This window comes from Carcharhinus amblyrhynchos, chromosome 9 (genome assembly GCF_965287045.1).
Source record: "Carcharhinus amblyrhynchos chromosome 9, sCarAmb.v2.hapA, whole genome shotgun sequence".
Taxonomy (NCBI): Eukaryota; Metazoa; Chordata; class Chondrichthyes; order Carcharhiniformes; family Carcharhinidae; genus Carcharhinus; species Carcharhinus amblyrhynchos.
In genome coordinates this window covers 80764097-80778845 of record NC_137332.1, presented here as the reverse complement: position 1 = coordinate 80778845, position 14749 = coordinate 80764097, and the positions used below count along the sequence as shown (strand labels likewise).

The 14749-nt window shown below is 42.2% G+C and overlaps 1 protein-coding gene across 1 annotated transcript in view; it reads left to right on the top strand.

Moving 5' to 3' along the window:
• LOC145347959 (neurogenic locus notch homolog protein 1-like) overlaps positions 1-14749 on the top strand; it is a 158424-nt gene that overhangs the window by 72611 nt on the left and 71064 nt on the right. The window contains exons 7-9 of the mRNA XM_080195979.1: positions 8392-8547; positions 12691-12876; positions 14213-14326. Coding sequence (XP_080052105.1) covers positions 8392-8547; positions 12691-12876; positions 14213-14326 — 456 coding nt within the window. The remainder of the gene's footprint in view (positions 1-8391; positions 8548-12690; positions 12877-14212; positions 14327-14749) is intronic.

Below are 14749 nucleotides of genomic sequence, written 5' to 3'. Positions count from 1 at the left end.
TTCACTATAACTGCTGCTCACTGGTTACTAATCTACATCTACTTGACAGCTGGTTCAAGGCATAAGTCATCATCTTGACTGAACCTGATATTCTGTCCAAATCACCTGGTGGTTGCTGGTTAGTGGTGGTTTTGTCCACCTGGGGATCAATTTAATTAAAATGTCTTACAGTAATTACATGTTCAAAAAATCATTCATGCATTTTGCTTTTCTTTTGCCATTTTAAAAAACTGGAATGTTAGATAATGGCACTGAGAAATGCTTGTCCCCATCACACTTTCCTGAATCAAAATTAACATGGATTAGATACTGAGTTAAACTTCTACTATGTTTTCTCCAAATCTATTCACTTATCTACTCCCTAAAGAGCTCACCCATTTCATCAGCCTGTCTAGTTTCAAATCCAGATTGTGAAGATGTAAGAACACTCTGTAAACCTGTGTCTCTACTATCTGATTTTCCACTGAAGTTGGGCATCTTACATGAGAGCTAAACTAGTCTGTGTTTGGTTAAGTCAAATGTTCCTGTTTATCCAAGGTCTTCCCAGATCACACAAACGGGCACAACTGCTTCCTCTGTTAATCTACGACTTCAAGCCCTGTATCTTTCAACTTTTGCTGCTAACTGGAATATAGCCACCTGAACTGGTTGCAACAGATATTTCTGTTGCCAGAGAAGCTCCCAGATCTCTCTCCATGTTGAGTTTATTGACAGAACTTTAGAGGTGGCGAGAGTGCTTCCCTTCTCCGCCCTCTTTCCCCCACCAAAGCCAACCATCTTCCAGTCCTGCATCTTGACACCTATGGTGCATATCTCAACCAATCCCATTCATGTACAATCTCTAACCTCACCATCTTATTCAAAGTCTTTGAGCGAGTCGCTCTCCCTTACTTAGGCTCTTCTCCTTGTTTGTGATTAGGTGACTCTAATCTCAAAACACACGACATTGCAGAAAGGTTAGAGTGAAAGAAGTAAGGATGAGTATTCACAATTTACATGTTGATCTCCAGAATTGCAGAGTGTGCTGCCGGATTAGTGACCTGGTATTAGTGGACTTGACTCCACAGGTATCTGCTATGCTCAGGTGTAGAACTGGAAGTGCCAGATATTTGCTCAAATTCTATTAAATCAGTGGGTAAATGTTTGAAAGGCCAAGCTATTTGGGGTTGTCAGTAATAAGTAGGGAAACTCTGCACTCCTTGCCTTGTCATCGGGAAAACAATTGAACAGCAATAGCATTGCTTCTGCCTGCAACTGAGGCACAAAAATGTGCACGTGGGCCATTGGAGAGTTCATGACTGGAATGTTTACAGCCATTATCCTGTGTGTCCATAATGGAACTAAACATTCCTTGTTGCTCTTGACTGAATGCGTATTAATGTCCTTATGTCCCAAACCAGTGACTTGGAAAACTTCCACCTAGTTACTATTTTGAAAAGGATGGATGTTGCACCAGGAGCTGAGCTGCAGCATTCCTGTAGTAACTGAAATATCTACATTGTGCATCAAGCCCTGATAATGAACATGGTGCAAAATGCAAATTTGATACTGTGAAGTGCTCCCTGGTTAAAGTAAACTGATGTTTAAGGACATGACCGTTTGATGAGCATTTACTCCAACTTCAAGCAAATCTTTGTGCTACAATTAAGGGATGTACTCATCACATGAGAGAAGATGATGACTAACTGCTGCCTCGTAGCACCAGGGACCTGAGTTCAATTCCAGCCTCAGGTCACTGTGTGGAGTTTGCACATTCTCCCCACGCCTGTGAGGGTTTCCTCTGGGTGCCCCAGTTTCCTCCAACAGTCCAAAGATGTGCGGGTTAGGTAGATTGACCATGATAAATTGCCCCTGAGTGTCAGGGGATTGGCAGGATTGATAGGCGGGGTTAAGGGAGTAGGCTTTAAGTGGGATTGTTGTTGGTGCAGGCTTGGTGGGTCGAATGGCCTTCTTTCTTACTGCCTATAGTTCATAGAATCCCTACAATGTTTATTCAGAACAGCTGCAGCTTTAACAAATCTGGCATGGTCTGTTATTAATAATAATGCAGTTATCAAGCTTAAAAAGAATACCTGACAGTTTGAATGATTTGTGCTTGACCGTGACCTTGCTTGCTGCTAAACGGTTAATTGCAGAATGTTGCTGCTTACAAATCAGCATTACTCAATTGTTCTGCATATGTGTCCTGTTGAAGACAAATTCTCGCCAATAATCTTTCCCAGCTGAGAAGGAACCTCCTGTTTCTGTTGTATTTTTAAAAACACTCGCATTGTCTCATTGCTTATCACAAATGTGTGAAATTTCGACTTGCCATGTGCGTCCATTTTACACACACGTGTCTCCAAGAAAAAAACTGCTGTTAATTCTAAGTATTTAGGTGTTTCCTGTGCATTTTCTGTTTTGTATCAGCAGTGAGCGGCAGTGACCTGACCCATTTAACTGTCTGGGAAGAGTTAGGTGGAACACGTGAAGGAGTTTGAGTTAACATCTGCAACATTCTGTCATTTCCACTGTCTGATTCAACTCCCACGGTTGGGTTCAAGTAACTCCCTCATGCTGATTCCCAGCTCTCAACGTTTACGTCTCCTGCTTTCAGACAAAAATGGAAGCCATTTCCTTTTCATTGAGTGGTGTATGGTTTAAGCAACTCAGGCTAAATGTCCTTTAAAAAGGTTATAAATGCAACAAGATACTTGGGTGTAAAGGTCTTGCATGGTGGTGCAGACTATTGTGGCATGTGCACAGTTGGTGACTGTTGTCATAAATATAGTGCATCGTTCATGTGTTTAAATTGGTAATTTGGGGGTAGTGGAACTCTGAGCTGAGAAGTGGGTGACTAGGTTTCAACTGAAATTTCGTTTAGCAATTAGAATTTAACTTCTGTAAAAGAAACTGTTCAGAACAGTTGCCATGCAATCATCTGTAAGTGATTATTTGAAGAAGAGGCCGTTATTGTGAGCAGGAAGCTGAGTGAGTGTTTATTATTTGGAAGTAGACTGAGAACGTGTATAAAAGTAAAGTTGGGATCCATGTACATAAATCATTAAAATGGGGTGGTCAGGTACTGAAAATGATCAAAGGCTAATGGAATGCTGGCCTTTTATTTCTCAAGGATTAGAGTACTAGCAGTTGGAAATCATCCTTCAGTTTTACAAAACCCAGGTTGAATCACAGCTGGAGTACTGTCAGCATTTCCAGTTATTTCATCTTGGAAAGGATATGTTTTGGAAGGGGTACAATGCAGTTTTGCCAGAAATATACCTAGACTCCCAGGGTTAAATTATGGGGACAGTACACAAACAAGAGTTGTTATACCCTGGAGTTTTGAAGATTAAAGAGTGATTTGATCAAAATTTTCAGAATATAGAAGGGGGCGATCAGGTAGACAGAGATAAACAATTTCCACTGGTTTGAGTATCTTGAACTACTGGGGCATTGTCTAATAGTTAAAGCCATTTAGAGATTAAGTTTGTGCTATGCACAAAGGATGGTAGAACTTTGGACACCTCTCCCATAAATAGCAATTGATGCTCGATCAATTGTTAATTTTAAATCTGAGATTTTTTTTGGGAGTTTAAATTAGGGAACATAAATTAGGGACAGGTTTGTGGAGTTAGGTCACTAATCAGCCATGATCTCATTTGAATGGTGGTACAGGCGTGAGAGGCTCAGTGTTCCAACCAACATCCAGTAAAGATGTCTCAGGACAGCGTTAGAGCTCGCATTTACCTTCAATGCAGAAGAATATCCCAAGATGCTTCATGATGTCTGCGCAGATAAAATAACCTAAGGAGTTAGGCTTGAAGGAATGTTTTAAAGGTGCAGAAAGTGGAAGAGAGTTAGGGAGGGAATTCCAGAGCTCAGTTGAGATAGCTGTCAATGGCTGGGTTGAAGGAAGTCTGAGATGCGTAGGAGGCCAGAATTGGAGGAAGGCACAGTTCTGGAAGGGTTGTAAATTATCTAACTAGTTGGCTGGCATCCAGTACTGAATGAGCAGAGATTCCCTCAAGTCAAATACTAAATAAAGCTATTGTCTTTGTTCCCGAGCCACTGACTTCATTCTTTTCTCTGGCAACTGTCTTGGGCTGAAAAAGACTTTTCACAACTTTGGTGTCGTATTTAAACCAGACAAAGCTTCTGACCACATATCTGCTCTGCCTCTAATCCGGCCTACTTCCCCCTTTTTAACGCCACACAACGTTGTTACCTCTGCACTTGACTATATTGATGTACTCCTGACCGGCCTCCTGTTTTCCAGTCCCCGTAAACTTAAGGACATCCAAACCTTTGCTGCTTGTATCCTAGCTTGCATGACGGCTCAATCAACCATCGCCTCTGTGCTCGTAGACCTACATTGGCACCCAGTTAAGCAACACTTTGACCTAAAATTCTTATCCTTGTTTTTAAATCCCAGCATAGCTTGACCCCTCTCAACCTCAGTTAACAGTTCTAGCCCTACAACGCTCTGTGGTATCTGCGCTTGTTTAATTTCAGTATCTTGAATATCCCCAATTTTAATCGTTCCCACTATTGGTGGCAGTGCTTTGCTTGCCTAGGCCCTGAGCTCTGGGATTCCTTCACTAAATCTCTCCTTTACTACTAATCTATCTTCCTTTAAGACACACTCTTCAAAACCTTCCTTTTTGACTAAGTTTTGGATCATTCTCATATTTCCATATGCAGTTTGATTATTAGATCAAATTCCTGCGAAGAACCTCTGGTAATTTTGCCATGTTAAAGGTACAGTATAAATAAAAGGTATTTTGAGGTTGGAAGAAGTTAAAGAAATGGGGGAGGCTAGGTTCTAAGGGGTTTTGAACACAAAAAAAGTGAAAACGTTAAAAATTGCATTGTCGGTGGACCCAAAGCAAATAGAAATCAGCAAGCTCCGGTGAAGAGCAAGTGTTACAAGGTATAGGTTTACATTCACAGAGTTTTGGATGCTCAAAGTTTACAAAATGTAGAAGATGAGAGACCAGCCAGGGGTGACACGGTGGCACAGTGGTTAGCACTGCTGCCTCACAGCGCCAGGGACCCGTGTTCAATTCTGGCTTGAGTCAGTATCTGAGTGGAGTCTGCACATTCTCCCTGTGTCTGCGTGGGTTTCCTCCGGTACACCGGTTTCCTCCCACAGTCCAAAGATGTGCAGGTTATGTTGATCGGCCATGCTAAATTAATCCCAGTGTCAGGTTAGGGTAAATAAGGAGGGTTATTGGGATTGTGATCGATGCAGACTCGATGGGCCAAATCGCCGCCTTCTGCACTGCAGGGATCCTGTGATCATATCTGACAGAGTCACTTGATTCAAGAGCATTGGAATAGTCAAAGTTGCTGGCAACAAAATGCACGAGAGTTTTAGAAACAGGCTGGGATACAGGAGGAGATGGCCTATATTTGAGAGATGGAGGTAGATAATCTTTGAAATGGAGAGGATGTAGGGTCAAAAACTCAGTTTAGGCTTGGAAAGGATAACAAGTTTGCAAACAGTTCAGTTCAGTTTAGTTTGAGATGAGTGTCACAATTAGTTATTGGGAACGGGGATGGAAAGGATAGTGGGCTAACAAAGTTATCGGTTGAGGTGGAAGACAGTGATTTTGAACTTCCCTATGTTTAAGTGGAGAAAGTTTATCTAGAATTATAACTGACTTATTCCAGTAAACCAAATTGGTTGATTTTTCTTAGTGTATAGCTTGAGATCCTAGACGACTATGCCCAGCATTCTGTTAAATGCAATTTAGTTTCTCTGCTTGATGAATCAACAGAAACAGTTATGTGCTCTTCATGTTATTATTGTGTCATGCAAATATGAGGAAAGCATTAATGTTATGATCCTTGTATGAAACTTTTAAAAAGAAATTCAAACTTCCAATGACTAACTGTCTGAAAAGGTTATGTCAAGATTTCAAGTTTTTAAGACTTGTACTGTAACAAACAAAAAGCAATATTAATTAAACGGTATTTTTATAGGCAACTTATTACCACAGATATTTTCTTTTAAGTTTTAAAACGGCTGAAAATCTCCTTCCATATTTCTACTTTATCCTGCTCCTTAAATGGACACTTCATTCACCAGGAATCAGTCCAAGCTGATTTTTAGCTCCCTTTTACAGCTAAGTGACTTTCATGGTGACAAATTAATTGAACATTCATCCCTTTAGACAAATGGCAGCTCCTCCAGCTTTGTGTATCGTGGCTTCTTTCTCTCTTGGAGCCCACCTCTATAGCACCGTGAATCACATGAGCCTTGTATCCAGGTAGAAATGCTAATTAACCATCTTCTATACCCCCAACTCTGTTCTATCTTAGAATTAAATAGATGGTTACAATATATAAGCATTTGCAAATCCTGACATTCCTAGGCATTGGAGACATATCAGCCTATCATGACTAGTGCAGCTGCTCCGGTCAGTACAAGTATAAATATCTTAAGAACATAAGAACATAAATAGGGGCAGGAGTAGGCCATCTAGTCCTTCGAGCCTGCCCCGCCATTCAATAAGATCATGGCTAATCTGAAGTGGATCAGTTCCACTTTTCCACTTTCTCCCCATAACCCTTAATTCCCTTGTCTATCAGAAACCTATCTACCCATGACTTAAATATATTCAGCGAGGTAGCCTCCACCACTTCAACGGGCAGAGAATTCCAGAGATTCACCACCCTTTTGAGTGAAGAAGTTCCTCCTCAACTCCGGTCTAAACTGCACCCCCCTCCTTTATTTTGAGGCTGTGCCCTCTAGTCCTGCTAGCCTTTCTAAGCGGGAAGAATCTCTCTACCTCTACCCTGGCCATCCCCTTCATTATCTGGAATGTCTCTAAGATCCCCCCCCTCAGCCTTCTAAACTCCAATGAGTACAGACCCAGCCTAGTCAATCTCTCTTCGTAGGCTAACCCCCTCATCTCCAGCATCAGCCTAGTGAACCTTCTCTGCACTCCCTCCAAGGCCAATATATCCTTGCGCAAGTGCAGTGACCAAAACTGCACACAGTTCTCCAGCTGCGGCCTCACCAGTACCCTGTACAGTTGCAGCAAGACCTCCCTGCTTTTATATTCTATCCCCTTTGCTGTAAAGGCCAACATTCCATTCACCTCCTTGATCACCTGCTGCACCTGCAGACTGGGTTTTTGCGATTCGTGCACAAGGATCCCCAGGTCCCTCTGCACCGTAGCATGCTGCAGCTTTTCTCCTTTTAAATAATAATCCCTCCTACTATTATTTCTACCAAAGTGGATGACCTCACATTTGGTAACGTTATACTCCATCTGCCAGGTCCCCGCCCACTCACTCAGCCTATCCAGATCTCTCTGCGGACTTTCTGCGCCTTCCACGCAATTTGCTTTTCCACTCATCTTTGTGTCATCAGCAAATTTCGTTACCCTACACTCAGCCCCCTCCTCCAGATCATCTATGTAAATGGTAAACAATTGAGGCCCCAGCACCAATCCCTGCGTCACTCCACTAGTCACCAATCTTGCAACTCCTTCCTAATAAAATAATCTGGGCCTGCTTAATTTTAAGTAACCAAGCCAGACACACTTGGCCAGAATTCGGAACAGGTCACATGACCCCTGTTTTATTCCTCTAGTTTATCCTATATTCAAGACACAGTGCCAAAAATAAACAATCGTAACATTTAATATTCCTCAACTGAACATGAGGGGGAAGCCATTTAAACATGTGTATGTGTGAACAGGCAATAGCACCAGATAGACAGTCTTCCAATATTACCAGAGCAGTCTTTTTTCTGGAAGTCCATAAAGACGTATGAGCAGAAGTAGATTGTTCAGCCCATCGAGTTTGTGTCGCCATTCAGTGAGATCATCGCTGACCTGATATAATCCTCAACTCCACTTTGCTGCCTGATTCCTATAACTCTCGATTCTCTTACTGATTAAATGTCTATCTCAGCAAAATGCATTTCAACTTTTTAGAAAGTTTTAGAAATGCCAATTCTTTTCCTTCAGTCTCTTGATTGAGAGAAGTTCCTGGTATTCCACCAAATTGAACCTTCTTCATGTTGGGCTCCAGGCCTTTAGGTACAAGTGGGCAGCAATGATTGGCTTACTCACTGTCTTATTTGATGCATGCTTTAAAATCGCAATCACAAAGCAAGTGTTGATATAGCACCTTTTAATCTCTTTTTCAACTTGCCCTCTTGTCCCTATGATCAATAGAGAAAAATTATAACAGAAAAGATTTCAGGACAGATTGTAAATTGTTCTGTTGGAATTGATTGTGGTGGATTTTTAAATTATTTTGTGGATCAAGCTAGAGGGCAGGGAAGGGATGTTAACAAGATGTATGTAATTCTGTGCATTTTGTTCCTTCCCCTCCAATGAGGAAGTGGTAAATGTGTTTTTTTTGCATGTATAATGTTTATTCTGTTTTTAGGGATATTCTGTCAGGTGGATGATGCATGTGTCAGTAACCCCTGCCATGAAGGAGCCACATGTGAAACCAATCCTCTCAAGGGCAGCTTCTTTTGTAGTTGTCCCCTAGGATACAGGGGGACTGTCTGCGATGAGGACATCAATGAATGCTCATTGGGTAAGTGTCTGGACATTATCTTCCTCCATAGCATGTTGGTTCTACAGATGAGCAATTCAGTTTTTTATATTTTTTCTTTGGGATGTGGGCATCATTGGCAAATAAATGCCAGTGTGGCGTTTACTGTTCACCCCAACCACTAAGAAGATAGTGGTGAATTACTTTCTTTAACCACCACAGTGCATGTGTGGTGCTGGTACTCCCATAGTGCTGTTAGTTTGGGAGTTCCAGGATTTTGACCCAAATGCAATGAATATGAATATTGTTTCAATATTGCAATGAAGTGAGACCTGGAGGTGAGCTTGGAAGTGATAGTTTTTCCATGCGCCTGCTACTTTTGCCCTTGCTATGACTATGAAAGCAAAGCTCAGACACCTAACTCCTTGTATGTTCCTTTAGGATGAGGAGAGAAAGGAATTCTGACTATAGCACTGATAAGGAGAGTAAGGACTAACAACCTCTGATCTAACAAGTTTACAAAACTACTTCCTTGTTCTGAAGAGCCTTTAAGCACCTTGCTGTCACCTGCTATCAGTGGTTTCCCTACAGCCCTCATAATATATTGCAATGTGCATGGTTTTGTTAAAATTGTTCAAACCCAGTTGCCCTAATGCCAGTAAGGTTGCTGCTCTAGTTATTATTTTGGAAGGAATTATTACATCAGGCAAATGAAACTACAATAGCATTGTGCTCCGATGTTGTAATTCTCAATCCCAAAGGAAGATTTAATTTATAGTCTTAGATATGTATCACAGGAATTCATAACCAGAACAATATCCCTTATGGTACTTCACACAAGTGACCATTCTTTAAGTAATCTCATGCTTTGGAGTTTGCTGGATGCCTGAGCTTGATCTTGTTAGTCTGCGCATGTGTGCTTGCCTACTGCGAATTTTGATCTGGAATGGGAATCTCTGGCTGCGTTTCTGCTCCCTGACTTGTGGTTTGAAGCCAATTGCAGCATGTTCAAGCAAAGACCAGGGATACTTGAATTCTGTCCTTGCAAACTATTACCCCATTTTGACCTTCCCTTTCAAATCTTTGAATATTGTTGCCTTCCAAATTCATCTCACCTTTCCTGGGAATTCCAAGTTTGAACTCTCCAATCAGGTTTACACCTGGCCATAGTGTTTCAGTGGTTCATCAGAGTCATAAATGATATCCGTCTATGTTATTGAAACCATCCCTCCTTGTCCTCTTTGACTTGTCTGCAGATAAATTTGATCAAACCATCCTTCCTCAATACCCCTCTATTGTTGTCCAGCCAGGTGAGACTGTACTTGCCTGGTTCCCTTCCTATTTATCCAATCGTAACCAGAGAATCACTTGCATTGGTTTCTCCTTTTGCTCCCCCATTCCCCCTGATGCCCCAGAAGGATCTATTCTTTTCCACCGATTCTCATCTGCACATTACCCCACGGGAGCATCATTCAAAAATTCAGTGTCATTCTTCACATATGTTCTGACAGCACCCAACTCTCCCTCAATATTTTTGACTCCACTACTAAATTTTCAGACTGCCTACCTGATATTGGATGAACTGACAGTTCTTCCAGCTGAATGTTGAGAAGACTAAAGGCACTATCTTTGATTCCTGGCACAAACTCTGTTTACCAGTTATTGACTCAATCCTTTACTCTGATTAAGAGCAAAGAAAACTACAGCTCAGGAACAGGCCCTTCTGCCCTCCAAGCCTGCATGGACCATGCTGCCTTACTTAACTAAAACCCCCTACACTTCAGGGGACCATATCCCTTTATTCCCATCCTATTCGTGTACTTGTCAAGATGCCCCTTAAAAGCCACTACCATATCTGCTTCCACTACCTCTCCCGCCAACAATTCCAGGCACCCGCTTTAAAAAAAACTGCTTCGTGCATCTCTTTTAAACCTTTCCCCTTGCACCTTAAACCTACAACCCCTCATAGTTGATTCTTCCACCCTGGGGAAAAAGCTTCTGACTATCTACTCTGTTCATGCCTCATAATCTTGTAGACTTCTATCAGGTCTCCCCTCAACCACTGTCATTCCAGTGAGAACAAACCAAGTTTCTCCAACCTCTCCTCATAGCTAATGCCTTCCATGTCAGGCAACATCCTGGTAACTCTTTTCTGTATCCTCTCCAAAAACCTCCACATCCTTCTGGTAGTGTGGCAACCAGAATTGAACACCATATTCCAAGTGCGGCCCAACTAAGGTTCTATAAAGCTGCAAGATGACTTGCCAATTTCTAAACTCAGTACCCCAGCCAATGTAGGCAAGCATGCTGTATGCCTTTTTGACTACCTTCTCCACCTACATTGTCACTTTCAGTGACCTGTATACTTGTGCACCCAGATCCCTTTGCCGATCAATACTCTTAAGGGTTCTGCCATTTACTGTTTATTTCCTATCTGCATTAGACCTTCCAAAATGCATTAGCTCACACTTGTCCAGATTAAACTCCATCTGCCACCTCTCAGCCCAAGTCTCCAATTGATCTATATCCTGCTGGATCCTCTGATCGTCTTCATCGTTATCCGCAAATCCACCGACCTTTGTGTCGTCTGCAAATTTACCAATCAAACCAGTTATGTTTTCCTCCAAATCGTTTATATTACAAACAGCAAAGGTCCCAGCACTCATCCCTGAGGGACACACTTATCACAGCCCTCCATTCAGAGATGCACTCTTCCACTGCTACCCTCTGTCGTCTTTGACTGAGCCAGTTTTGTATCCACCTTGCCAGCTCACGTCTGATCCCATGTGACTTCACCTTCTGCACCAATCTGCCATGAGGGATCTTGTCAAAGGCTTTACTGTCTGAACCAGACCATTCACAATCTTGATGCTGTAATTGAGATGAACTTCCAATCTCACATCACCACCATTTGTAGTACTGTCTGACTCCACTGCTGTCTAAACTCATCTATTGCTAAAATTGTCATTTATTCCTTTGTTGCCTCCATACTTCACTACTCCAGTACATTGCTGACTGATCTCTTGTTTTCCAACTACTGTAAACATGAGGTTCTCCAAAATTCTGATGCCTGTGCCCTCAGTTTCACTGAGCCCCCATTCACCCATTGTGGTTGTTGCTAGTCAACATTGGCTTCCCTGTTAAGTAAAGAGCAAAGCCTTAAATTTAAAATTTGCCCTTGTTTTCTGATCACTCCACAGCCTCGACCCTCTCTGTCTCTGAAATTTCATCCAGCCCCGCAACCTTCTGAGATATCTCTGCATCTCCAATGTTGATCATCCCCAATTGTCACCCCACCATTGGTGACCATGCCTTCAGCTGCCAGTACTAGTTCAAGAATTCCCTCCTCAAACATCTTGACTTCGTATCTACTCTTCTGGAAATCTCCCCTTAAAATCTATCTTTGCTCCATCTCCCCTCAATCTCTTTCTGAGGGGCTCCGCAGGATGGATTTTGTGGGCAATCGATTACCACCCCCCGACCCAAAGTTTAAATCCTCCAGTAGTATTAAATCCAACTGTCCCACAACAATATTACTTCTGCCCATTGGACTGCGAGTCCTGTTCTAGGGAGTTATTGACCAATCTGATTGGCTGGCAGCTCAGTCGTCCTAGCAGCACCGCAAGAGAGTATGGACATAGTTGGTACTGCAACCAGTGGGGCTGAGGGATCATGTTCGAGAGTTGGTGGGGTGTGTTTTGGAGAAGTGAGGTGCCTCTTAGAGGCAACAGGGCCCCAGAAGGAGGTGCTTTTCTTTCCTCCCCAACTTGCCCAACAGCTGGTTGCCCCCCCCCCTCCCTCCGCCCCCTTGTTTGTGTCTTCACCACAGGGCAGATTGCCTGGTGCTTTATTACCCTCTTCTATAACCTGGGGATCGGTGAGGGGTGGGCGGGAAGGCACTTGATTTTTACATACTCATTCCACCTTCAAATATGCGAGTGGGATGGGGGCATAAAATTCACTTCCCGTGCTACATGTTGTCTGTGAAACACCTTTGTGTGCTTTACCATGTTAAAGACAGAGTAAGCACATGTTGATGGAGGATAGAAGAGGGAGTACGTTTCTCTTGATAAACAAGATGTAATTGTGTATACTGGTAACGTAATATTGATTTTCTACAGGAGTCAGTGGGTACAACCCAAGCAAATGTCACTGTCACTGACCTTTCATACATTTCTACTATAGGAGGCAATCCCTGTGAACATGGAGGGAAATGTGTAAACACCAAGGGCTCCTTCCGCTGCGAGTGCGCTGTGGGTTACTCAGGACCACGCTGTGAGATGGACATTAATGAGTGCCTTACCATGCCATGCAAGAATGATGCTACCTGCTTGGACCAGATTGGTGATTTCAAATGCATATGCATGCCAGGTAGGAATTGGCAGAGTGGAAGCATGAAAATCCTACTCCAAATTGGAACTATTAGGCAGATTTAAAAAAAAAATTAGCTGCACGTACATTCAAGGTTTGTAGTCATGTCATAAGACAATGATTTGAGTCATTGACTAATCATGAGAGTCAGAACTTTAGTCATTTGTCTACAACAGAACCACACTTTATATGGCGGAAATAGCCTGAAATAAACAGGAAAGGGGTAGACAGTAAGTCCAGCACCAGCCAATCTATGTATGATTTTAACTTCTGCAAATAAAAAGTAGTAAAAAGCAAGAATAATAAGTAGTATGTCTTGAGCAATATTTTAGGTTTTGGTTTGTCAAAATGACTCAACTTCTGACATGTTTATCCCTGTGAGATTTATAAAATGAAAGAATGGCATGTTGAATGAATTATGTGACAACATAATTGAACATAAATTCATTCTGTGTCACGTTAGATTTGTGCAGCCAACCAAGTGTGGAAGTGATCAGAAAGAATATGAATGGCCGTGTTTTGAGATGTGACATTAGGTTGTGCCATTCTTCATGTCCAAGTAAAATCCAGTCTCATGTTGAGGGTTGGTGTCCTGGTTGCTTGAAATGATTATCTTGTCAACAAGGTGTACTGTGCTGCAAACTCATTAAAAATACCAGAGTCTGATCTGTTCTCCCAGGATATCCAAATTTGCTTGCTGATTTTGTTTTTATCTTCCATATTCTCATGCCATCGGCAAACATGTGGATCAGTTTCACAGCACTTAATGTTAAGGAAACAGTAATACCACAACACTCCTACTGCAAATTCCAATGGGGCAGTGCTGGTAATCGTCTCCGATTCTTGCCATTTTCACCATTTAGTGGTACAAAGTGGCTTGTACCTACAGTTCCTCTCTGCCAAGTATCTGATTACTTTTCTTCAAAATAGCATCATTAAGATATTTTACTTTCACCCACCAAGAGGGTAGATGGAGCTTCGGTTCAGTCCCTCATCTGGGAGACAGCAGCTCTGATAGTGCAGTGCTTCCTAAGTAGTCCATTGAGTATTAGTCTGGGTTTCACTTTTGAGTCTCTTGCATGGGATTTGTAGCCACAGCCTTCTGACTTGAGGTGGGGATGCTACCAGTTGAGCCTACACTAACACCTATGAATGAGGAATGATATGGAGGATGGATGGTAATAAATAACAGCATCAAGCCTTCTACTCATTCCACTCAGTTTGAAATGTATTCTTAAATATTGTTGGTAACTGCCATATTTGAGCAGTAAATTTGGATTATTCCATGTGTTTTTAAAAAGGTTTTCAATGAGTCTTGATGTTTTGCTGATGTCAGGTTTTGCGGGGACGCACTGCGAAATGAATATCAATGAGTGTGAAAGTCAGCCATGCTTAAACAGCGGCGTGTGTAAGGATGAGGTGAACAGATTTGCATGCAGGTGTCCGCCTGGTGAGTAAAGTATTCAAGATGCGATTAAATGTAATTTTAAAAGAAACATTGGTCTAAAGCCGTAATCTAGATGTGCACCTCTGTGCACAGACCACCTCAGCAAGTCACGAAAACCTGACCTGTAAATTCTCAACCCCATTCCCCTCAGTTGCTGCACATTTCTAGGGGCTGCTTATGTTCCTGTGGGCAATATCACTCTTAAACCTTGCCTATGACTGATTCACGTAGATTTGTCTCGTGGATTTGATTGCATAGTGTGTTTTGTGGTTAGTGTTCAACATTAATAGCAAGCACATTTGCACAAATATAATTCTGGAACTATATAAGCCATGAACAGTAGTATAAATCAGGCAACCACCTTGATGGGCACCACACAAACCCAGGAACTAGTCGGGCTGTGGTGCCCTTTTGCACTTATTCTCA